The following is a 26455-nucleotide window of genomic DNA, read 5'->3' as shown; positions in this document are numbered from 1 at the left end:
GCACAATGGCAGAGGGGTAATATATTTGCTTGAGGGCCCCCTACACACACTCTATCGGGCAGTACAGTTGTGGACAGGACAGATTGATGGTGTACGGGGGCTTTCAAATGAGGCAGGAAGAAGTAAATGTCAAGAGTTAGCCATGTGTCAGCATCATCCAGAGGACTATCAGACAATGCAGGAAGAAACAAAATTATTTGAGTATGCAAATAAGTGTCATCAATGCATCCGGTTGCATGGTAGAGAGAGAATCCCAGTCTGTTCTCTAACAATAATCCTCTGTATGTTACCACCTTGAACTAGTAACTTTGATGGGTATCCGATGACAGCTCTTACACAGGAAACCCAGTATAGATGACCCAGCCCTGCAAATTTCCAGATTAACCATTTCAGTGAAGACTGGCCCAAATGACTTGTGTTTGCGGATCCTTATAGCGCTAGATTTGTCATTACCAACAATTCCGCAGATAAATTGGTCATTCGCTTCATGGCTGTTTGTGGGATATTGCTGTACATAAATTGACCTACAAAGTGCTCTGGGACGCTACCATGCATGAGGGGAGCTATATAAAAGCAAGGTGTTGTTGTTGGTGTTACAAATACACAGTCACTTCACTCCACATCAGATATGTGAAACACTTTGAGGTGTCTCAATGAGATAATAAGGCTCTATATAAATTGCAGGGATCTTTATATGATGATGAATTCCCATTTAAAGAGAGTGACAATGTGAGTCTCACCTGTATACAACCTCTTTACATCAGTACGAGTGAGAACCTGCTGAATTAAAAATGCTCCAGTGTTGAGGCACATGAGGTAATATGATGAGGGTGAGGAAAAGGTGTTTGAAAAANCATGCAGGTGAGATCACGATAGGAGCCAGTAACATCAAAAGAGCACTATTTAACCAATAAAGGTCGAGAAAAATTGAACAACCATAAATGGTAAAAAGTTCACAGTAAATCTCAGAGGGATAAAGAAGAATTCTTATTCTCTTCCTCTCAACAACAGACCGCCAAACTGGATTGACTACAGCATTTTAGGCAAAGCAATAATTGCTGCTCAATGAAGCAGAATAAAGTAAATCTGAGCTTCTGACCAGAGCTCAGTGCTATAATTTATCCTCTTGTGTGGCCTCCTTTTGTCCTGAAAATAAAAAAAAGACAAAGGGGTATTAGGTGCGCAATGTTGGTGACACATGCAAGCCATGTTAGCTGGAGATGCAAGCCTAGCCTCATAAACCATCCCCTGTTGACCTGAGGACTTTAGACAACTCAAGGTTGCCCTAACTCCCTACCAATTCAATGCATCACACAATACAGGGAAGTCAATGTGAAGATTTCTGTTGCAGGTGTGGTGTCTTTCTCTAGTTGACATCACAGTCAACCAAGTGAACCCCAGATTATGACTTACCCAAACTCCCACCCTGACCCGTCAAAATTATTATCCCCTGTACCTCAGGTGATGGGAGATGGTAATGTCCTTACCATTCTTATCATGAGAAATTATAAGAATTGTGAGGTTGCCTTCCAGACCTTCATATGGAGGATTAATCGTGGCGACATACAAGACAGTTTCTAATATGACTTTTGGTTGTGAACCACAGGATGCATAGATTTCCTCTGCATCTGCAATAAATCAGCAAGCTGTCAATGTATTTATATGAAACACACCAAACGTAGAAGAACACAGGATATTAGCAGCTTTGATGTTTAATATGTAGTGTTGGTTTGTGTTGTAAAGGAGACATTACTACAATATAGATGTATCATTCAAAATGACAGCCAACATTCTTGTATCACGTCCCAAATTCAGCCGCAGCTTTGACTTAGGAATTAATGGGGCCTGAAGAAACACCTAGTCTTAGCTTGTTTTAAAAACCAAGATCTTCCTAAATTGTGAGCAATTTGTAAACCAGTTTTAATTTTGAAGCCATTTTTGGTGAAGAAAGGGCTTTCTTGCTTTCTACGTTTTCCTCCTGTTTTGTGCCGTGCAGTTTCACTCGGGCTGTTTGTTTGTTCTTTTACAAAAGTCCTTTCTCTGCAGTTCCAAAGACTTGCATATCAATTGGCGGTTGTGTCAATTGTGCGCCATGTCTTTCAGCAGCCCCGTGGCAACAGTAATGTTGTTTCTGTGCCAAATATTATATGCATATGTGCTTTTATTTTTATATTATTTTGCCATCAATCCATGAAGTTTAATTTCACTATAAGTTAGCATTTAGTTGTCTAATTTAGACAGCAATTTTCCACCTGTATCATTACTAGAGCTGTGAGATCTACCATTTGTATTGGTTGTGAGGCTCCTTTCTGTTAACAAAGTAACATTTCAATTCTACATCCAGTTTAGCAGCTTAACGTACACCCAACAGCATGTTGGAGCTCTGTGAAGCCAAAAAGGGAGCTCAATTATTTGGATGGTAACAGTATCTGATGCCTGCCTCAATCTGTCCTCAACACTTTAAAGCTGACAGTCTGAAAATAGACCCTATGAAGGCAAAATAGGTTTCAAGAGCTGTAAGCAGAAAGAGGACGAAAGCAATTAACTCATTAATTTTTTTATATTAAATGAAATAATATTAATATTAAATGATCCCCCAAATGAAAACTAACTTGGCAGACACGATGTCTCTCTAAGATAGACTGCACAACATCTGGGACCCAATGATCTGAAATCTGTCAGAACAGTCAGTATATCTAGTTTGAAAGACCTTTGATTTACTGTTACCCAATGCTGATGCTATCTGGTGATGCTTGTTAGAAAAGTCACACGTGTTGATTATTGGGTGAGAATAAGATAGTGCTCAGCATTGATTTCTCTTCCCTCCCCTCTTCCTGTTCAATAGCTTGCCAACATTTACTGTCTTGGGCCACACATGAAGATTGGTCAGTTGGGCAAGTTACATGGCTGGTCTACATCGGACTATATTCCTGCATGAGCGGAGGGAGAGAATTAGTGTGGATCATCTTGTCAGACCATTAAAAAGACCTGCATTTATTATTATTATTCTTGCATGTGGAGTCATGCAGCTCAGTGGTTAGAGCACTTGCTTTGCAAGCGAGAGACCCGAGTTCAATTCCAGGCAGCGGGAAACCTTGGGCAAGTTTCCTTACTCCACAAACAGTCATAAATTGGATGATGAGGTGGCTTGAATAGTTGCAGTTTGATAGCGAGATTGCCTATGATAAAGCAAGTAGCTCCTTTTCACTGCCTCACTCCTGATGGGGTCATCTCAAAATTAAAAGTGAACATGAAAAATGCAGTCTTGTCTCTCCTGGGACACTGGTCGCTCGCTTCATATTAAAAAAAATTGCATCTCTTCATATTAAATTTTTTTTTGTTTGTCATATTAAAAATCTATTATTTCTAAGTCTTTAGGTTCTTTCTTTTATCTTGCTGCAATAGGAACTCTGAAACAGAGCAATTTCAGTAAATGCTGCACATTGTAGGGAAACTACTTCTGCCATTGATAATTTCTTTAGGAATAATTGACCAGTGAGAGAATAAAGAAGATGCTTTTGGAGAAACCTGCTCAACCAGAACCACTGAAGTCTTACACAGGAACCGGTTAGGCCAGTATTGCTCATATTTATTAGCTGCTTGTGGGCTGACTCCAAAAGATCTGGTTGGTTGTATTTGAGCAGAACTAACCTATTACACCAGTCTCTGCACACACGATACTATGGAAACCAGGGTTGGGCAGTATTTGAGGAGGAACATCAGTTGTAAACTAGATCTTGTGCTGTAATAAGCTGCACTCTGTGCAATATCATTATTGCCCACAGAATATACAGTCAATCAACTTTATAGTATGTTCTGTGAAGCACTTTGAGACGTCTCGAATACCTGATCAGGTACTTTATCAAATGCAAGGATTCTTATTATTATCATTATTGCTTTTAAAAAAGCTTTAAAATTTGTGTTTTTAAAAAAATAGAAATCTTTAGCAGCGAAATCTCCCGCGGTTCCTGGCTGGAGATAACATCTAAAATATTATTTATCCGAGATTATTTGAACATGCTAGGTACATTAAGTTAGATGTTTCCACCAGCTTGCCACTTATCAAAACTATATTTATACAGCTTGGTTTTAAATATATGGCATCTTAGTTTGGAAACTTCAGAACCTCCCAATCGGCAAGTTGTGCCAAGTTTTAGTGGCTTAATGCAAGGAGTATTACTGGAAGCATTGTTTTGAAGACGTGATAAGGCGCTATATCAAATGCAAGATTATTATAATAATAGCACGCTGTCCAGTTAATAGTCTAATATATTTCACACGCTCGAATGCTCCACTCAGAACTGAACAGTGAAACATAGCTAAATAGTTGTTGATATTTTTAGCCTTACTGTGGGATAATTTCAGTTATAATTGACGTACAACAAACTTGCGACTTGGTAGCGACACAGCCAAAATCCACTAATATCTAAATCGGAGAAGCAGATTTAAATCTTGATATGAGTAACTCAATACCAAGTATGAAACTTCGCCCGATGGGTTGACAGCTGTCGCCCTCCTTCCACTAGGTGGTGCGAAGTTCTTCTTACTTTAAAATCTACATTTTGGACACCTGGAACAGGAAGGAGGGATGTACCCTTTCATGATGGGATGTCGTCACCACCAACGTACTGCCAATCGCCGATTGGGTAACTACGATCCCATAAATAAACAATTCTGCACTGGTTTGGTCTATTAGATGCTAACCATTGTCAACTACAGTTTCTCATTCATATGCAACAAATTGCCTTTTGTGTGGTCTTGGTTGAAACTTTAAATGTTGAGCCACCAGGCAAATAATTCAAAACACTTCCATTTTCACCGAGGAAAGTCTTTACAACGTTAACTTTAGTACTTTTAAGTAAACAACCAAACCCAAGCAGTTATCATCTTCTATTCTGCATTTTTTTCCTCTATTTTTAACGGTTCTTTAAAAAATCCAGCTGCCTCGAAGCATCTGGATCTTCTTTCTTTGCCTTTTATTGTTCTTTCTGTCTTGATACTCTCTCTCATCGTTTCTTATAATCTTATTTGCCGTATGTTAACTTCTACATCTGGTACATTTCCACGTGGTCTTTGTCTCTGGAACTCTTATAGCTTTAGTCCACCCCACTGCTACTGAAACCCTTCACCATGTCTTCTTCACCTCGAGGATGCTTTTCCAATAGGTTCCAGAAGCTTCAACTGATACAGAAATCTGCAGCCTGAGGTCTTTCCCATAAAAGGCTCTGCACACCTTATTATCTGCATCCTCTCCGAGCAAGATTGGCTCCCAGTACTTCAGAAGATAAGCTCATTATCTTTGGCCAATCTTCAAATCCCACTATTGTCTTACTCCACCCTAACCATCCAATCTTCTTCAACCTAAACGTGTTCCATTGCTCGCTCTCCATTCCATTCGATCTATTGCAAGCCTCAGTGACCATACTCTTTATCATCTGAAAATCTTTCCCACTTAATCTTACTGCCCATCTCCCTGCATTCAACAAACTCACGATAACATATGTTTTAGACCGTGTCTTTGGTCAACATCCTGTTTCTTTGATGTTCAACACTGCGATTAGCAACTGCTTTGACCTGTTCTTTAATGTGAAAGGCACTATACAAGTAGTTCCTTTTCTCACTTCTGTGCCCATGGGCTTTGTTATCTAACCAAGATAGTGCGATACTGAATTATATAGACAAGAAGCCTATCTCTCAGATTGCAAATCCTTTTTTTAAAATATAAGCAGCACCCACTAATGACCAGAAAATCTCACGGTACTCCTGGTCCATTAGGTCAGCATTAGATTCACCCAAGTGCTGACCTGACTGGTTCTGTGTCTTGCTAAGCTGCCCCCCCCCTACCCCCACCCCAGTGTATCTGACACAACCAGCATTGAATGCCTTTGCCAGCAGGAGCCGCCCAGTCACTGCTGATCTGTATGTTGTCTGCCAGCACTGAAGTTTGCCTGGTGCCAGCAGCATTGATTAAAGGGACATCAGCACTGCTTGAGGCCTGGAGTCGCTGTGCAAATGCAGTGTGGCATAACACAAACATGACACAATATCCTTTACTGAAACTCCAGAAGGCAAGAAGTTTTGCGTTGATCTTGAAACAAAATACTGTAATCCAGTGCATGACTGGGGGTGGGGGGGTTAGGTGGGGGGTAAAGATTATATGTTAATTTTGGACTTTAAAATCACACCACAGCAGTAGTTTTTCTATCCCATCATATTTAGCTGCTACTTTTTTTGAACACTGTATCTCTAACAGTCTGCTGGGCAAGGATAAAAATAAAAATCACAACTTTCCAGCAAGGAGAAGTGGAGATCATTAAGATTGGAATGGTCAAAAAAGTAATACAGCTTCTAGTTAAGTTATTGTGCAGATATTCAGCTAAAGCAGTCTGCGCTAATTACATTTGCTCTGCGGGAAAGTGGAATTCTTTTGGAAAGAGTTTCCAAAAATAGCATGATTTAGAAGAATGCGGACTATGTAGAATGCCTTCCAAAATAAACCAGGTGGATCCAGAAATGATGGATTTCATTTTACCACAGCTAAATACTTCCAGCTACTACAGATTGAGGTCTGCTTTTAAAATCATAAATAATAATAATAATTTTTTTTTCCACACAGTGGCCTTCATGTCAGGAGGACGCCTCAAAGTGCTTCACAGGATTTATTGTAACGTGTAGTGACTATGTATTTTTGTAGGAAAATACACCAGAAACTGATAGGATTATTTCTTTTTTCCGTCATGGGTAATAATAACGTCTCAACAAGCTCCAGTAAGATTTTGAAAATTTTTGCAACCGGGGATTGAAACACAGCAAAGTCAAAAATACAAACAATTTTTGCCCGGAGGCGACAACTAGACATCTAGAAATGTATGAACAGAGAAGATTCTTTGTGGCGGTTAGAGACATGAATAATTGCCATGATTTTCACAGGAGAACAAAGAATTGTAGTTCGCCCACTTCCTCTAACCAACTCGAATCATGCTGTGAAATGTGACCTACTCTATATGTGTGATGAAATCACATAGTGCGCACTGTCTACTTGCTGGTGCTTTTGTAACCCTCCTCAAGCATGAATCATCGTCCTTAGGCTGGAGAGAGTGGACCAGAACCCTGGTCACCTAACCCAAACATTTTACACCATCCAGTTTATCAAAACCCGCCTTCCCCAAAAGAAAACGACAGCACAACAGTTGTATAAATATAAAGTTCATTGAGTATAGTGTTTAGAAAAATAAGCTCAGATAATTTCAGAATACAAACAAAAGCCATGTAACAGTTCAGACACAAAACCAGATTACATTTTAAATGGGGCATTTAAAATATCTTTGGTATCACAAGGGGGTGCACACAAACACTGTAATACATGCTCAATGTACCATCACCAAGAAGTTAGTGCAGTATAGATGCTTTTTTTAAAAAAAGAGACCCATTTCCCTCAGTGTGTGCATAGACAAATTCAAACCAATGTAAAACATTTATAAAGCATCATGCCAAATCTATTTCCAGTACAATAAAACAACTTGAAATCAAAGCATATTACTTGCACTAGCTAAGAAAAACCTTCCCTTTAAATAAAAAATAAAGAAACCCTTCAAAGCAAAACTATAAAACAATTTGTACTAACAAACATAAGGATATAGGGAAAAAGTTACTCTTTATTTAGCCTAAATATTAGATAAATATGGAAGCACCCTGAACTAATACCACAACACACTACCAGATGCTTCTCAATAACCATCTAAGATAGTACTGATTGTAGTACTGAATGTAGATGATTCACAGAATGCCTGCGTGTGTCAAAGGGCAGCAATTGTCTCGAAAATACAGTCAAATTTAAAATAAGCCAGGAATATTTTGTTCAAGGCAGTTCAATTATTTATTTGGCCAGCAAATTCAGGCAGTTTGAGACTGACATTTGCCAGACTGATATCAATTGTTTCAAGAATAAACAAAGAATACCTACTGACTGTCCTTTTGAGTAAAATCACTCTCGTGCTCCTTAAACTATTCACAGAGCAGTTTGTTTTCAATCCCAAGTCACAGATTTTCACTGTTCCTACTCTATTAAAACAGAATGTCCCTGCAGTGTTTCAATAAGATCCGATTTCTTTGCATGGCAGAAGCTTCCTAAAGGCGAAAATCAAACCACTCATGCACACTTTTCCTGCCAGAACGGTCATTCGCTTTGAGAGTTTTATGGTCGTTCAACACGATTTTATCTAAATAATGTGAAGATTGTCTAAGCGTATTAACTGGCGATCATTTACCACCAAAACCGTCATGGTAGCTGCACTTCATAAACATTCTGTGGAACAATCACAGGATGTTTCTACCGTATTTACTATAGTTTGTTGGGTTTTCAAAAGTTTCACATTTTACAAACAAAAGCAAAGGCAATCATCACTGAGAGGCGATTAAAATAATGCACATACCTGCACAAAACATGAAAATGCATACATTATGTACACAAACATATACTCTAGATCTACCGGCTGATAAATTTAACGAACTCAGTGACATGCTCCGATTAGTGGGGTTTTGCTACTATATGTGCGCACCGCTGGGTACCTTGCGTTCCCAACAAGTGGCTTATAACCAGACAGAATTTTCATTTCACAGCTTAGGGTGATGATGTTTTAACCGTTCCCTCCCTTCAGTTTGGGAACGCTTCTGGTAATGGCTACACAATGTTATAATGTTGTAAACGAAGCAGGAGATAAGTCGCTTTGAACTCTTCAAAAGAATAGCTACTGAAAAACACAGCCAACAAGTTAAATTGAACGTTTGTAGGAACCATGTTATTGCTCAATTTGTTCTGAAACAGACCAAAATTCCTAATATGGAGTGATATGGACGTAGGTTGCATCAGTGCATTTAAAACTCAAATGTTTTTCTGCACAGACCTTTGTGGACAAGTTGATGCTTCACAGAACTTGAATAAATACAAACTGAAAGGGGGGGGGGGGCTGGAGGAAAAGGAGGCAACACAAGGATTCTTTGAAGAAACGTTAAAGTAGGAGACACTGCGCTCGGTAACCAACAACATTTGTCAATTGGCAAGGTTTGCTCAATGAGAAGGGACTTCAGTAATTGTATGTTACCTTTGAACATTCTAACATGATGTGTTAAATATATAGAACACACAGACTTGAGTTTGCTTCAAGGCATAGAGATGACACCAAAAATCACAAGAGCAAAGCTTGAGTGGTTTATTAACACCACCTGTACTTTAAAACCCATTAAACCTGTGAAATATACTGTTAGGCTGTTGTCAAATGGGAAGTTAATTAATTCCTGATCGTATGCAATGATTATTTTTGGGTGGAGCTGCCTTTCACAAACAAATCAGACAATTTAACAATGTGTGACATTATTTAGAGTTCGTAATGTAACAAGCAGTGCTATCGATGGGTTTTCCTGACTAACCGAATAATCTAGCTTCTACTTAGTATGTTATAAAGTTGTAACTCATCACGGAGTCCAGAGGAGATTAGAAAACCATGAAATCTTGAGCGTCATCTAAGCTCTTTGATCTGCTACAACCTCCTCACACAGTGCAGAGTTATCCTACATGCAGCTTACTGCTGTGCATTCTTTTACAATACAGTACATACATAATGCAGGTCAAGGCACATTATTCAGGTGACTCTGACGAGGAAATACGGACAAGAAAGTTTAACAGGCAGACATTAACTGGAGGGAACGAATGCTGGCATCAGTGGAGCATTACAGCATCAGAACAAACTGTCTATTGCTAACCTGTAACTGAATGGACATTATCTTACTCACACTGAAGTATTGCACACTTTTGTTTTACGGTTGAATATTGACATATACTGACCAGTTAATTAAGGTGTATATTAAGTTATAACCTCCATCACAAATGAATGATGGACTGTGTGACTATAAGGCACTTAAAGTAAAGGAGGCCAATTATTACCAAGGATGTTCCTGACTAACCGTTAATTTACGTCAATGTACTAAGTATTCTTAAGTCCCAACCAGTAAGTTGAAATTTGGAAAAGAGACTTGCTACATGATCTTGTAATAGTACCAATTTGTTTAAGTCAATCACCCACCACCACCTAAGTTGATGTTTGTGCAGTTTGATAACAGAAAGAAGTAAAAAAAACATTTCCCATTAGTTTTCACAGTACTTCGGTTCAGGACCTTTATAAGATTAAAACGTTTTATTCTGTAACAGAAAGTTATGTACCTAATGTTAAGTCTGACAATGCAGTTTGCACAGTTCAATTTGGATTGGCTATGCTGGTTGTCAATTAAAAAAAGATTGACAGTAAAATTGACCAATCCAATAAGTCTATTAAAAATAATACAGTAAATATTCTTTGGACTCTTTCTTGGTAAGAAGCTTTAAGGTTACGGGAAATAATTCTGTTTTTAAAAAAAAGTGGTGCTTTCCATATGGGAGGGGAACGAGAGAGAGGGTGGGGTGTGTGTGTGTGTATAAAAGATGAAGGATGCTGTGATTCTGACTTTAATTTAGAGATAGAGAGGTAGTGTCTGGCAGTGATTGAGGTCACAGCAACAACAATTTGTATTTATATAGCGCCTTTCACAGCAGGTCTCAGGAGAGCTGATGGCTTATGGCAGGATTTTTGTGCCTTCACTGTGCAATGGTGTAATGTCATGCTCTTAAATAATGTTTAAACTGCCAGGTTGTGTGTGGATATCAAACCGTGGATATGAAGCAAATGATTCCTGGTTTATGAACGACTGACCTAATTCATATACTTTTAAAAATATGCCTACTTGTAACTAAAATTCTTAAGGCACCATTAAACGTGTCCATTAAAAATCGGACAATGCCCAACTACCTCATTCTGCTTCGTACCATCTACAAAGTAGATAAAGTACAATAAATGTCTGTGGGTGCTTGAAATGGGGGATAGAAAAATTGAGAAGACCCACTTTCAGCAGCCAGTCACTCAGTGAACTATATATCACACATATCTTCGTCCATTGGTACATTTTGCAGTTTTGCTAGCTCTTTTTCTTCTGTTTCCAATTCTTTGCAGACACTGTTAACCACATCATGTATAACGTATTTGGATTTCGAGTCCATCATCATCATGTGGTTGCTGCATTTGTTCTCTGAAACAGCAATGTAGGTCTCCTTTACTGTCGGATGCAGTACTGACACGTGCTCATACTCCTGATGTCCCTCTGTAAGATCATTTCTCGGTTTATCTCCGCTAACAGAAACAACAACAGATTCACATACATTCTCTTGGGTGGAGTTTGAAAGCAGGCCGCAGTTCTGAGGTGTGGCATACACGCTGTTTCCCATGGACACAATGGGAAGTGAATCGCCGATTGCAGTGGACACATTTTGATCGAGGGTCGCGTGTGTAGCAGTGGACAGAGGCAGACTCACTGTGAGGCTGAAGCTCAAAGTACCCGATCCGTTCAGCACATTGGAGGAAGTCAAAGGGAGATTCTGAGGTGGACCCGTGCTTATCAGAGACGAGGACGGAGTATTAAGTACTGTTCCAGATTGATTCCCGTTTGATGCGTTGACATTCAGTTGGTTATGCGACATTAACTGAGAAAACACCAGGCCACCTTCCAACGCATCATGCTTAACTTGGGCTACAGCCTGTCCTGAATTAGGGATTGTGCACATGACTGCACTGGGTGGAAGAGTGGTGGTCAAGAAGACCTTACCTTGCTGAAGAGTGGCTGCTGTACCGCTTAAGAGGGTTCCTCCATCGGAAGTATTTGTTATTAAAATATTCCCTGCAACACAGAAAAGAGGATGAGTCTTCCACAGGCTTATTGGTGGGCTGTTCTCCTTATTGAGTAGCTTGTTAGCCGTCAGAGGAAGGAGAGGCAAATCCAAAGGTCCAACACTTTCTATCACATCGAAATTAAGTTAGAACTGAATAAGAGTTGGTGTTATATAAATGTAATTTGTTGTTGAGTTATTTCAGCCAATAAATAACCATTGCTCAGTCAAGTAGAATTTGGTCATTCTATAGTTTGTTCATTGAAATAATTTTCTACTTTATTTTAGTACATAGTAATAGTTTTGAATTTTTCATTCAAATTGACGAGTTTGGGGCAATAGACAAGCATCAGGGAATGACTTTTCAATTCTGAAAACTTGCAAGTTTCCCAATAAATCTCACCTATGTAAGAAAAACTGAAATGTAGATCCGTTATTCCTTCCTATCTCTGGACTATTGGGTAACATGCAGGTTTGCTAAGCAAGCATGTGGATTTCTCAGGGTTATAAATGTGTCTGCGGGAAAGATGATCATTCCTGATCCAGTGTCACCACATAACCAAAAAATGTATCACTCTCTTGCTAAGCAGCCAAATCAACACCAGCTCAAGATCACAACTGAAATACCCAGAGCCAAGAAAAACTAGGGACGACAATTTTCAGCAGGCACATCATGTTGCAAATGTGACAATCGCACCCCAGCAACCTTGTTAATCATTGGAGTTGAGGTACAGATCAGTCATAATCTAATAGAATGGTGAAACAGCCTCGAGGGGCTGAATGGCCCACTCCTGTACCTATGGTTCCAGTTTGTGTGATTTGTGCTAGCAATGCCATTTTGTATGAAGGGGGGGGAGGGGGGGGGGGGGGGGGGGAGTGCGGAGAAGAGAAACTAAATTCGAAGGGCCTCCTGAAGATTCAACGTGGATTATTATACCATGCATAAAGTATGATAAATACCAGTCCTGTTTAGTACGCTGATGATTTGACAGCCAACCACCTAATTGGCTCGCATGGACCTTACAGGACATGCAATCACTGCCAGACATACCGTCTCTCTTGCAGAGCTCTGTCTAGACTTATTCACCACAAACCAAAGAGAACTGAAGCAAAAGGGAATGGTGGTGGGGAAGAAGACAGTAAGTGGTTACAATAGATCACGGCTGTGCCAGATTGTTGTAGAATTTGTGTCTAGCTATAGAGTGATGTGGTTTCCAGAAGGATATTACAGAACAGAACACTAACTCCATGAACTCACCTTGTGATGATGCAGCAGACACAGAAGGTAGCTGCAGAGAAGTTAACCCAATATTTCCATTCACCAGTTGGACATTATTTTCTGAATTATGGAGGTGCACGAGTCCATATTGGTTTATTTGTACAGGACCATTGTCAACAGAGCCAGAAGATCCCAAGTCTTGAGAGTTGAGCATATGTATACTTTCAGTCTTAAGCTCAGTGGCGCCAAGGGATCCTGAGAAAGGAACAGATGAATTGGGATTGAAAGTCACAGTTGAACAGGTTACAGAGTCAGTCAGGCTTTTAAACTCCTTATTTGAGGCAGAGGAATTCACGAGTAACTCACCGTTTGAAATGTTATTAACCAGCACACTGGGAGTGGTTCCAACTGGGCTTAAACTGATTGTCTGGGCATTTCCTAGAGGCAGTCCATTAACAAGGACTCCGCTAGGTCCTTGGATGAAAGAACTTCCATTGCAAAACACAGGAGTGCCGTTTGTAGTTACAAGGTTTCCATTGAGTAGTATGCCAGATGAACTCGGAGTGGATTTCAGATCCCCAATATGTTGGATGAACATGCCTTCTGAATGAGCTTGGATACTGGAGTGGTTCATTCCATCTGGTGGATTTGATAGTGGACGAGGAGACAGGTCATCTTGACCCTTGCTGGATTCATCTTCAGTACTGTGATTACCATCGGACTCACTGTAGAAACAGGGTTAAAAGTTACAAGTGCCGTTCTATTAATATTCAACGTTTACCACCTCGAAGCTTCTACCACTCTTGAGAGGAGTTGAAATGTATTGAACTGGAATTCTGCTAACTAAAACTATTGCAGAGTAAAACCTTGCACAACTTAAAAGCACACAATTGCATGGTATTCACATTATAAACATGGAAAAGGGGATACACTGTAACATTCTACCAATGACAAGTTTAATCAGTTTCCATTTATTTTAAACGTGTTCCACATTTTAGTGCTGAAGAGGATTTATGAACAATCAAGCTCATGGCCTGAGTTTTACTATGAAATTGTTAGATGTTCCACTTTGCTCAAAAAGTATGAATATAATCCAACAAAGAATTGACGTGTATGGCATGATTTTAATTATAGCACTGAAAAAGGTCCAAATAATGATTGTCCATCTCAGTATTTGTTCATCTCAGTCGGGACCATTATCCATTTCTTCCAATTACTGTACATTCCAAAGCATATACTTATCCAGTTCTTTATTTTTTTAAAAGGAATGAATTGAGGCAGTTTCAATTGCTTTTGTTTGGAGTCTGTTCCCTATATCCAGTACTCAGTGAAGAAGGAGCAGGTTCAAATCAAATCTCCAGTCACGTTTGAAGCTTTATATTTTAAACTCATGCCTTTGACATCAAATTGCCAGCTTACATTTATCTGATCTGTGCCTTTGATCACTTTAAAGGCTTGGATCACAATCCCTCCCAATCTTTTTCCCAACAAAACCTTCAGTGCTGCAAGCTTTCCCTCAGAACTCTAAATCCCTGAATTATTCTTGCTCATCTCTGAACCTTAGCCAATGCTTTAAGTACATATGAAAGGTTGGGTGCCCAAAAACTGCCCACAATAATCCGTATCTCATCGTGTGCAACATAGGTGCGATAAACTAGCCAAAGGCTCTTCAGATGTAAGTAGCTGTTGATGGCAGAGGAGGTCAAAGAGGCAGGAAGGTGCTACGTGTAACAACCTATCCGATGGAAAGTCCCCTTTAATCCAAAGTTACTATTTTCTGACTTCCTATTATTATTCCTATTGTCCAAAGTGTTACATCTCAAGTCAACAATAACTATTGTCACTTGTTCTCTGTAAGCAAATAAAAATGGAAAAGAGAAGGTGATTCAGCGGATTCAGAATGTGCCCCTTCACGTCAGCAGCCTGGCTTCAATTTAGCCTGGTCCAATCTGAAGGAACAAAAAATGCCCCTTCTTCACCAGCTATAAAGGTCTCATGTTAGAATGGGCGTGGAAGAGTCTCAACGCAGTTATCAGAGGCCAGCACTTCTGGTACAACACTGCCCCGAAAACCACACAAGCTGAAAATCTCAGTGAAAGAAACCACAAGGACTGTTGTGGGAAGTGTAAAAATTCACACTGCTACTGAAGTGAAGGATTCTGATCAGGGGCAATTCCGCAGGCAAACCAAAGGGCATTTTACTCGGAGCTCACCATTCTTTACAAAGATGTTAGCAGTGAATGCCTGACAGTCAATAAATTTCATTTCATGCAGTATTTCATTCCTCAAAGATGAGGTTCTTCAACTTGACATGCCAATAAGATAAACGAATAAACAATCCCTTCACCTCACCCCCTCCCTTGCCTCCTTCAAGGTCCATCTCCTCTGTGATTGTGCCTTCGGCCAATCTCCTATCCCTACCGTTCCTATCTTCCACCCATCCAGATCTCAACCCCCAGCTCGGGCCAACATCCCTGAATGTCCAGTGCCTTAGGACGTCCTCCTGACTTCAAAGGTGCATTACAAATTAAATTTGTTGTTATGTTCTGTCTTGTTCCTAATGTCTCCACAGTCCTAATACTCAGCAGACCTAAACCACTGAATTCACTGAAAATATTTCATCCTCACTTACAGGATATGTTTATTATACTAAATTTTGGACTCCTGCGACCTTCATGTAATGTTGAGCTCTTCATGCCAGGTTCAATAAAACTGAGGGGGCAGGGGGAGGAGAAGGGTAAACCAAAAACAGTTAAAGCTTTGCCAAGTATTAAAATATTTCAGTCATTGAAACAATTTTGCCTTTTGCATTTAATGACCTCTACATTTAATTGAATAAGTGCAATAGTTCATTCATTTTCTTGGACTGGAGCCCAAATAATAATAATAAGCATACGACATATGGGCAACATGAATTGGCTCAACATTAGACAAGTTTGCATATCTGCTCATTTTTTGTAATGCTGCTCATTTACGGGAATGTTCGCTAAAAATTTGGAACAAGTTTGCGGTGCATAATTTTTTCGCCCCCCAAAAGGTACCAACACCAGGGCGAAACCTTGGGAAAGTTTCCTTACTCCACACGCCTAATAATAATCCCTCCAAAACAATAATAAATTGGTCATTTTCAATCCACGACTGTTTGTGGGACACTGCTGTGCACAATTGGCTGCTGCGTTTCGCCCACAACTATACAGTCAATTCACTTTACAGCATATTCTGTGAAGTGCTTTGAGACGTCGAGAAGATGTGAAAAACACTATATCAAATGCAAGGATTACCACAAACTTGGCAACTACACAATAGACAAGATTTTAAAATGGCCACATTTAATGACCACATTAAACTGACCCAATTCATCGATACCCATAACCAAACGGTTATCCAGTGTTAGTGCTCTGTAAATACTGTAACAGGAATGTTTAAATACAACTGGAAAGGGGGCCTGAACAGTGCGCGATCCAAACTGCTGTCTAATCCTCTTCTGGGGGGGGAAAAAAAAACCCGTGTCTGATTGTAATTAAAAGCAAAGTATCTTAAAAGTTGACCTTGGCCTGTGTTTCCCTCTCCCACTAGGGCCCCAGCAAAGTCCAGTGGTAAAAACACCGCGCATAACACTCTCCCGACTCCAATTAAAAGACAACATTTGCATGAGCTGACTCCCACAATATTTTCTTGAAAAACGCTGCCCCTTCTTTTCCCCGTGTAAGACGCGTGGTGGGTGTTTTTTTTTTAAACTGGGGGAGTGGGAAGAGAAGAGGGAGAGAGAGAGAGAGAGAGAAAGAAAGGTTGACAAGAATAGCCAGTGAGAGCCTGGGGCACTCAGGTCTATTTGTGGGACCTGACTGTTTCCAAACCCTGTTGCATGGTGCACTGGGCCAATACAAAGGCGTCCTTCAGCTCGTTTGGTTTACCAATGCCCTCCAGCAGTCAGTTAGTCCCTTTACTTACATCACCATCTGAAATGACTACAGTTGGTTGGTTGCATGGAGCTGGTGGATCGACCCTACCTCCACCAGGTGTGCTCTGTCTGTCTGTCTGTCTGTCCTTTAAAACACAAAGCCTTTTGCAAGTGGCTTCCCCCCCCCAACCCCCCTCCTCTCTATAAACTTGCTGCGCAAAATGCAAGGCAAGTTTGCTTTTTTTTTCACACGCACACACAAAAAAAAAGTTTGCAGGAAGGATCAGTGAGAGCCCGCAGAAAGGATCACATATATATATATATATACACACACACAGTATATCTAAGCTGTGCAACTGTGAGAATGTGAGTTCTAACCCCCCCCCACCACCCCCACCCCAAGCTTTGCAAACTCGAAAGGTTCTGCAGAATTCGTAATAAAACATGAGGGCTTTCAGCAAAGTTGCAGCTCAGCTTCTCCACAAGTGAACTGCAATGAAATTCGATCTGAATGGGAAAGACTCATGTTTCAAAACAAAGCCAATTGCACAGTCATGCCTGAAGCCAGCTTTTCGAAAAAATATTATATACACATATATATATACACACACACACATGTATCAAACTGAATTAACTAAACTAACACTTGGGGGGAAAAAAATCTCTGGGATTTCTTCCTCTCTCTCTCTCTCTCTCTTTCTCCTCCTTTAGACATTTTTTTCCCCCCACAACAACTGTTAGGCTTCTTTGTTCCAATTTCTTTTGGCTTTTCCAAATAAAACCCCATAAGCACAACACACACTTTCAGGAGCTCCTCCTAAACAGCAGCGATCGTGCGGTGAAGAAGAAGAAGAAGAAGAAGAAGAAGGAGAAAAAAAGAAGAGATCGCACTTAACCGGCGATCGCCGAGAGGGGGTCGAGTTTTGGGGACAAGAGTTGCTCTTTGGAAAACCCGATCCATTTTTTTTTCCCCCGAAAAAAGTTTTTTTTGGTAATAAAACAAAGTAGGAAATTAAAGACTAGATAACCGCCATTTTGTAGCATTGGCTTTGGGAAGCGCCTCGAGAGGGAGAGAGGGAGGGAGAGGGAGGGAGGGAGTGGGTGAGGGTGGGGGAGAGGGTGAGAGGGAGGGAGAGGGAGAGGGAAGGGGTGAGGGGGAGAGGGAGGGAGAGATGGTGGGGGAGAGGGAGGGAGAGAGGGGGAGGGAAGGGGTGAGGGAGAGGGAGAGAGAGAAGGGGTGGGGGAGAGTTAGAGGGAGGGAAGGGGTGGGGGTGGGGAGAGAGTTAGAGGGAGGGAAGGGGTGGGGGGGAGAGAGTTAGAGGGAGGGAAGGGGTGGGGGAGAGAGTGAGAGGGAGGGAGGGGTGGGGGAGAGGGAGGGAAGGGGTGGGGGGGGGAGGGTGGGGGTGGGGAGGAGGGGGGGGTGGGGGAGGGAGGGAGGGGGGGGGGTGGGGGAGAGAGGGAGGGGAAGGGGTGGGGGTGGGGGAGAGAGTTAGAGGGAGGGAGGGGTGGGGGGGGGAGGGTGGGGAGAGAGGGAGGGGTGGGGGTGGGGGAGAGAGGGAGGGAAGGGGTGGGGGGGGGAGAGGGAGGGGGGAGGGGTGGGGGGGGGGAGAGAGGGAGGGGTGGGGGTGGGGGAGAGAGGGAGGGGTGGGGGTGGGGGAGAGAGGGAGGGAAAGTCTCACCTTTTGGAGTGCGTTTCACAGGGGTTTCGGTCTCTCTGGCGCCTGTTTTTGAACCAGTTGCTGACTTGTGTGAGGGAGAGTCCGGTCAGTTTGGCGAGATTCCGCTTATCCGCGGGCGATGGGTAGCGATTCTGTTTGTACAGCTCTTTGAGAGCGTTTCTCGACTTCTCCTTGAAGCAGTAGACCCTCTCCTCCCCGTCCCATATGGTCCTGGGCAGAGGGAATTTCCTCCTCAGCCTGTACTTGTCCACAGCGCCCAGAGGTCGACCGCGGACCTTCTCGGCTTCTGTGTACCGGGCTTTGTACCACAGGTCCTGCAGGAACGTGTGGCAGGAAGCCTCGAAGTTGTGACTCTCCAAAATGCCGTAGAGCTCTTTGTATCTCCCCTGGTGGAAAGCCACCAGCGCCCGGGCATTCAGGATGCTTTCGTTGCCACGTAGCAGCTCGCTGGCGGGCAAGGACCACAGGAACTGGGCGAGCCGGTCCAGGTTCCCCCCTTGCTGCAGAGCCTCGCACACGCACGCCACTTGCTCCGGGGAGAAAGTCAAGGCTGAGGCGGGGTGGGCGAGCAGCTCGACCGGGAGCTGCCCGGGCAGCTCGGGGCTGGAGGGGAGGACAGCCGCGCTGACCTCGGGCTCCACCACCATGGAGGCTGCAGAAGCCAAGGCACCGGCACCGACCTTCGGTGGTTGGAGACTCGCATTTTCTTCTTTGACCTCGACTGCGCTCGTGGTGTCGTTAGCAGAGGAGGAGGAGGAGGAGGAGGAAGACATGTTGCTCTTTTTTTTTCTCTCTTCCCCCCCTCCTTTCTTTTCTTTCTCCTTAGTGTGAGAGTCTGTGACTGAGTGAGTGAGTGAGTGAGTGAGAGACAGAGAGTGAGTTGTGTGCTCCCAACTCCTACCCACTGTGGCCCGGTTCCAGCCGATCAGGTCTAGTTGCCCCCCACTCCATGCTCTGCTGTGCACCAACTATTTCGGATAACTATCTCTCTGCTACATGGGGGATCTGTGTGTTTTCAACGTAACGCCGACCTCCACTGTGTTGCGGGAGCGGGTCGTTCGCTCCTCCTCCCGATTGGTCCAACCGCATGCGGGGGGAGGGCCCAGCCATTGGCTTCTCCTCCCCATTGGTCCAACCCCAATGCGGGGGGAGGGCCCAGCCATTGGCTTCTCCTCCCCATTGGTCCAACCCCAATGCGGGGGGAGGGCCCAGCCATTGGCTTCTCCTCCCCATTGGTCTAACCCAATGCGGGGGGAGGGCTCAGCCATTGGCATCTCCTCCCCATTGGTCCAACCCCAATGCGGGGGAGGGTCCAGCCATTGGCTTCTCTTCCCCATTGGTCCAACGCCATGCGGGGGGAGGGCCCAGCCATTGGTTTCTGCTCCCCATTGGTCCAACGCCATGCGGGGGGAGGGCCCAGCCATTGGCTTCTCCTCCCCATTGGTCCAACGCCATGCGGGGGGAGGGCCCAGCCATTGGCTTCTCCTCCCCATTGGTCCAACGCCATGCGGGGGGAGGGCCCAGTCGATTTCAGATCTGGCCGTTTCCCTGGCAACTGTCAATCAACTGTAATTTATTTTCCTTGGACTTTTTTTTGGGGGAGAAGAGATTATATTGGATAAGGAACCACAATGTGTACAGTGCAGTATCCTCCACGTTTTTATTCCTGGTTTCCTGGAAGACTTTACCCGCAGTTGTTTAGCCAATCTCTCAATATTATGCGCAACTCCCTCCTCCCGACACATAATAATAATAATAACCCATTTGGGTGAAAAAGATGACGATGTTCGTGAGGAGAATAATCCTTGCACCTGATAGAGCACTTTTCACGTCTTCGAGACGCCTTAAAGCGCTTCGCGGAATAAACTGTAAAGCGAACTGACTGCATACTTGTGGGCGAAACGCGGCGGCCAATTGCGCACGGCAGCGTCCCACGGGTTGAAGTGACCAATTTGCTAAATTTTTTTGTGGGAAATTTTGCACCCATTGAAATGCCACTGTTGAGAAGGTGGACTGCATTAGAGTTTTTATTGATTAAAAAACACAAGGTAACCAGGAATCCGAAATAAAAGCTGCAAATCTATAACCGGCGAGTCTGGGCCTGAAAAGAAGGGGAAAAGCTAGGTTAACACTCAAGGTAAGCTCCATAACGTTCATCATAATGATCCGTTGTTACTGTAATTTTCTCGATTGTTTTTTTTTAAAAGAGGCATTTTTACATTCATACCTTTTTTTCTTCCAGAATGAATGGAGACAGGAATTGCTTTTTGTATGAAAATCGTATTGAATGTGTCTGCTTTTTCTTTGCAATTGTCTATTCTGAACTGCAGTTTGCAACTATTTTAGGGCCTTAAGTCTCACACAGAATGACCTCTTGTAGATTTCGCTAATACTGTAACTATTTTTTGTACAAGACCAGCCCTGAAAGTGACAAATCGTTGGAACGAAGATCCAAATGTGAATTGGACTGTTTCCCAGTAGAATAGGTGGCAAGTCAATGATGGAATAAATGATGGAAGACTCACCAGGAATAAATGATGGAAGACTCACCAGCTATGAATGGTACACTTTGACTGCAATTTGAATGACCTTTGCTTCCCATCAGAGCAGCAGAGAAAAGGGGTTTATTGCAGATGTGTTGGGATCATCTGCATGTTGATACAAACCATCTGGTAGAGTGGGAACCCAGTGAAACCACACTCACCTTTTGTGTTTGAATATTGCACCTGGATGAGACTAATCCCTGCATTTGATATAACAACGTATTACATCAACAAAAAAAAGCACTAGAGAGGATTTACTGTAAAGTGTAGTGAATGTATATTTTGTAGACAAATGCAATAGCCAATTTTGCACACACCAATGTCCCACAAACAGTTGTCAAGTGAATGACTAATTTTATCTTCCTGCCTCCAATCGTACCTTACCCTAAATGCAGCCGAAAGCCTCATGCATGTATTTGTCACCTCCGCTTGGATTACTACAACACACTCCTCGCTGGTCTCCCCATCTCCACCATTCACAAGATCTAGCTCTTTCAAAACTCTGCCGCCTGCATACTGACCCGGACCAAACTCTGTACCCACATCTCATCAGGTCTGACCAGGCTCCACTGGCTCCCAGTCACTGAATGGATCGACTTCAAGATCCTCACACTCGTGTTCAAATCCATTCACTCCCTGGTACCTCCCTACCTCTATGACCTCCTCACTCCCTAATCCACCACCTGGCGCCTCCGCTCGACTGGTACCGACCTCCTGCTTATCCCTCGCACCCTCCGCCCCACCATCGGAGGTCGCGCTTTCAGCCACTATGCCCCAAAACTCTGGAACACTCTCCCTCAATCCTTCCTCCTTGCCCCCTCTCACCCCTCTTTCAAGTTCTGCCTGAAAACTTTCCTCTTCGACCACACTTACGGCCAACTACCCCCTCCCCCCAGCTCGGAGTCAGGCTCCACCACTGTTAAGCGTTCTGAGATGCTACCGTGCATGGAGGGCGCTATATAAGTGCAAGTTATTGTTGTTGTTGTTATCTGGAGGATTTGTGGCCAGGATGCCAGAAATATTGTCCTTCTCTTTTGAAATAGTTCTACGTGATCTTTAATGTCCACCTGAGATAGTGAATATGAACTTGATTTATCATCTCAACTCATGAACTCTGACAATGCAGCACTCCAGTGAAGCATCAGCCTCGACTGTAGGCTCAATGTCCCAAAGTGGGTCTTGAACCACAACCTTCTGTCTCAGAGGCGAGAGAGCTACCGCTTGAGCCAGACTGGCTCGCTGACAGGTTGCTAAATCTGTTCAAAACCAATTTTTCTTTCTTATTTGGGGTGTGACTGTGTGACCAATTGATTTTCTTTTGTGTGTAGGGCAAGGCTAGGTTTAAGCACTTGAGGAGTATTATAATGTGAGAACTTTAGAAGTCGTTAAGATCCTTTGCAGCTGATTTGGGAATGCAAAGTACTAGGAGCATTCACGGTTAAAGCCCACAAAGTGCCAGATCATAAAACAAAAGTAAACAGAAAATATTCTACGAATAACCAAAACACTTATATTGCCCTAGTCCTAGAGAAGCAATCTTATTCTCTTATGACAAATTTGCTTAAAATGTAGGTGAGTATCTGAGATCATCACATTGAGGCAGATCAGTGTTGGGGATGGAACAGTTTTCCAATTGGGGCATTTATTATCGAGCATTCCCACTTGAAAAGCAAGGCTTATTTTACATTGCTCCAATGCTCTGTCTTCATGTCAGTCACTGAAGACTCTATTGTACAAGTGTAAATTTTTCCTCCCATATTGTTTATCATTTCTGAATCAGACTGCCAATGCCAAATATAGACTCTATGAATCAGATTAAGGCTACCCAAACTCACTTAATTTACAACTCTTTCATTCCAGCAGAGAGTGGAAACCTTCAGCCCATCTGGACTGAATTCCAACCCATTTCCTAGGAAGCAAAAGGAAAATATTGAAACCCACTCTGAGCCTCAGCACCAGACTAAGCTACACACACACATATATATATGTATATATATTAATAATACAGTATAAGCAATGATCTCTTTGCTTCAGGCCATTTAATTCCTGGTTTCTGCTAGTCCTGATCTGGGAAAAAAAAGTGAGCAAACTAGTACTTTATAAAAGGGAAATTAACTAAATAAAGAAGGGGGCAGGGGTGGGCGGGGGGGGGGGGGGGGGAGGGGGAATGCATTTCACGAGAGCAAAGCACGATCGAAGCACTCATCAATCATTCCAGTCCCAATGTCAGTTGCTTGGGATACAATCAGGTAATAATTACGCTTTCAGTTTTTTCTGTCATATTTGAAAAGTAGCAGCACAGCACAGCAGTTCATACGGCAGGCTAGGTACATTCACACATCCCAAATCATTCGCTCTCCTTGCTTTTTACACTGTTTAGGAGAACTGATGGGTTAGATGCAAATTTAGAAGTTTAACGTTGTTACTGTTACGTGTTGCTGTGGGAGCTACTTGAAAATAACATCAGTAAATATAATAATATAACAAAAATCCTTGCAATTGATATAGCGCCTATAGCGTTGAGACGACTCAAAGCGCTTCACAGAATATATTGTGAAGTGGATTGGCTGTGTATATGTGGGCGAAACAGCTTGAAATCAAAGCATAGGTTTGTAGGAAAGTCCTCGATAATCTGTGAAGCAATTGATAGATTGGTTACAAGATTATTTGGAGCGCTAATGGGCAGGATATACATCAAGTTGTACAACAAGGGAGTGAGAAGTAACAACTGAACTCATTTGTTGCTATTTGTAAAATAGGACACTAAACTTTACTTCTGTATTCCGCTACTTCAGTGTAAATAATGTTTCTCGTTTTGTTTATTAGTACAGTAATAATAATAATAATCCTTAGATTTAATAGTGTGCCTTATCATGTCGTCAAGACATCTCCAAGCGCTTCATTGGATTTACTGTTATTTACTGTTTATTTTGTGGGCAAACAACAACAATAACAACAAGATTACATTTGTATAGAGTCCCAAGTCGCTGGACAGAGTACAGCATTTCAGACCTGAGCTGGGGTCGGAGGGGTGGTGGGTGGGGAGAAGGGAAAGGAAGGGGTGTGGCTGCAAAACGTGGCAGCCAAATCACACGCAGCAGCGTCCCACAAACGGTCATAGATTGAGTGACCATAATAAAGAGTAAACTTTGGATAACTCGTCACTCCAAGGGAAAAGAGCTCAGCATCTAATCCGTAGTGGTGAGTTAGGCATGGGTACTCCCGGGCCACAAGGGGGTGCTGTGACTAGTGGTGAGCTTGATGTAGGTTGGGTGGGCTGCTCAGATGCATCGCAGAGTCCTCTGGTCTACTGGAAGACCTGGTCACAGGATACGGTGGGAGACCATGGCGTGGCCTTCCAATAGACAAGAGGCCTCTGCGATGAGTGCCCATCCTCCGCCGAATGCACCAGTCATAGGATAAGGGAGGAGGCCTCTGCAATGCAAGATGCCATATATGACCTGTTATCTGATCAATTTTACTTTGTAAGCACTTACAAGAATTTGTAGAATGCGACCAGTTACCTGGTAAGCAGCGTGACAAGTAAAGTGAACTCCCTTATCAACATTTTGCGTGGGAATAATAATAGTAATCCTTGCATTTGATATAGCGCTTTATCACATCTTGGAGACGGTTTAAAGCGAATTGACTGTACATTTTGTCGTTCGAAATGCGGCAGCCAATTGTGCACAGTTAGTGTCCCGCAAACAGCCGCGGACTGAGTGACCAAATTATTATTTTTGTTTAAAAAAATGTTTCAAAGGGATTATTACCCCCGGTAAAGTGATCCGCCAATTGACTAACAACCAGGTTCTTAGTTACTGCTTGGTAAACAGAGTTGTGTGGAGTAAGGAAACTTGCCTAAGGTTTCACCCTGTCCAGAAATCAAACCCAGGTCCTCTTGCTTGCGAGGTGAGTGCTCTAACCATTAAGCTGCAGGATTCCAGAAGTGACCGAGATATTGACAGCATGGCAACTGAAGTGGCAGTTACAAGTTAAGCCAGGGTCGAGTTATCCAGAGTATTCTCAACTTGGGCAATGACTGTGACTCTGACCACAAATAGGCCTCTGCTAACTCCACTCAGACCAAGTTTGCTACAGTTGACAGGAGAAGCCTGAGGCAACGACTCTACTTGATTGTTGGAATGTAGTTCAACTCCACCCTGGGCCTTCCCAGGGTAACCTCGCTAAGGCTGGCCCTTGAAACTTATCCTTCGTCCCACCACTTCATTGGTTTTGAATACTGGACTTCTTCACTGTTGCTATTTCTAATTCATTTGTGCAAACAAAATTTATGAAATTTTTATATCCTGAATCCAGATCTATTTCTTAGGAAAATACAACTCATCGCTGTATTATATTCACCCACTTCCCCCTACCACTTCATGCTGTGGTGCAGTTTCTCTGAGTTTCGCAAGATTTTACTGTGAAGCATAATATGTTTAGGTGACCTAACGTGAGGCTTAAACACACAGATTTTTGATCTACAACAACAATAACAACAAGATTACATTTGTGTAGCGCCTTTCACGTCGGGAGGATGTCCCAAGGTGCTGGACAGAGTACATTTCAGACCGGAGCTGGGGTTGGGGGTTAAGGGAGGGGAGGGTGAAGGAGGTTGGCTGATGGCATGGTCGAAGAGGAGGGTCTTGAGGTGGGACTTGAAGGAGGCTGAGGAGGGTGTGAGGCGGAGTGACTGGGGGATGGAATTCCAGAGATTGGGGGTAGAGTAGCTGAAGGCCCTCCCGCCAATGATGGGGCGGGTGGGTTGGGGGACGTGGAGCAGGCCAGAGCCGGCTGAGCGGAGGGAACGGGTGGGTTGGTAGGGGGTTAGGAGGTCGCAGAGGTAGGGTGGGGCGAGGCCATGGAGGACTTTGTATGTGAGGACCAGGATCTTGAACTGGATCCTCTGAAGGATTGGAGCCAGTGGAGTCGGGCGAGAGTGTGGGAAATGGGATCACGGAGTTTGGTGCGGGAGAGGACACGGGCTACAGAGTTCTGGATTATCTGCAGCCTGTGGAGGGAGGAGTTGGGAAGGCCGACAAGCAGAGCGTTTGCATAGTCGAGCCGGAGGTGATGAAGGCATGAACAAGAGTTTCAGCGACCTGAGGGGTGAGGTAGTGGCGGAGTCGGGCGATGTTACGGAGGTGAGGGAAGGCAGAGCGGGTCATGGCTTGAATGTGGGGGAGAAAAGACAGTTGAGGGTCGAACAAGACACCGAGGTTCCTGACTGGCTGGTGAGTTGTAGTGTGCAACCATGGAGGTTGATGTTGTCAGAACCGGAGGTGCTGAGGCGCTGACGCGAGTCAATCAAGAGGGCCTCAGTCTTGTTCACATTCAACTGTAGGAAATTTGCTGTCATTC

At 43.1% G+C, this 26455-nt stretch overlaps 1 protein-coding gene across 1 annotated transcript; it reads right to left on the bottom strand.

Moving 5' to 3' along the window:
• Nucleotides 1-7193: 7193 nt before the first annotated feature.
• six4a (SIX homeobox 4a) lies at nucleotides 7194-19195 on the bottom strand. The gene is made up of 4 exons (XM_007903884.2): nucleotides 18549-19195; nucleotides 13335-13693; nucleotides 13008-13223; nucleotides 7194-11760 (listed from the first exon to the last, which is right to left on the bottom strand). Exons 1-4 carry the CDS (start codon nucleotides 19193-19195, stop codon nucleotides 10958-10960), a joined length of 2025 nt encoding a protein of 674 aa, XP_007902075.1. The 3' UTR covers nucleotides 7194-10957.
• Nucleotides 19196-26455: the final 7260 nt, after the last annotated feature.

The sequence above is a fragment of the Callorhinchus milii genome, unplaced genomic scaffold (assembly GCF_018977255.1).
Source record: "Callorhinchus milii isolate IMCB2004 unplaced genomic scaffold, IMCB_Cmil_1.0 Scaffold9, whole genome shotgun sequence".
In the NCBI taxonomy this organism is placed as follows: domain Eukaryota; kingdom Metazoa; phylum Chordata; class Chondrichthyes; order Chimaeriformes; family Callorhinchidae; genus Callorhinchus; species Callorhinchus milii.
Note: the sequence above shows the minus strand (reverse complement) of the source record. Positions and strands in the feature narration are given on the sequence as shown.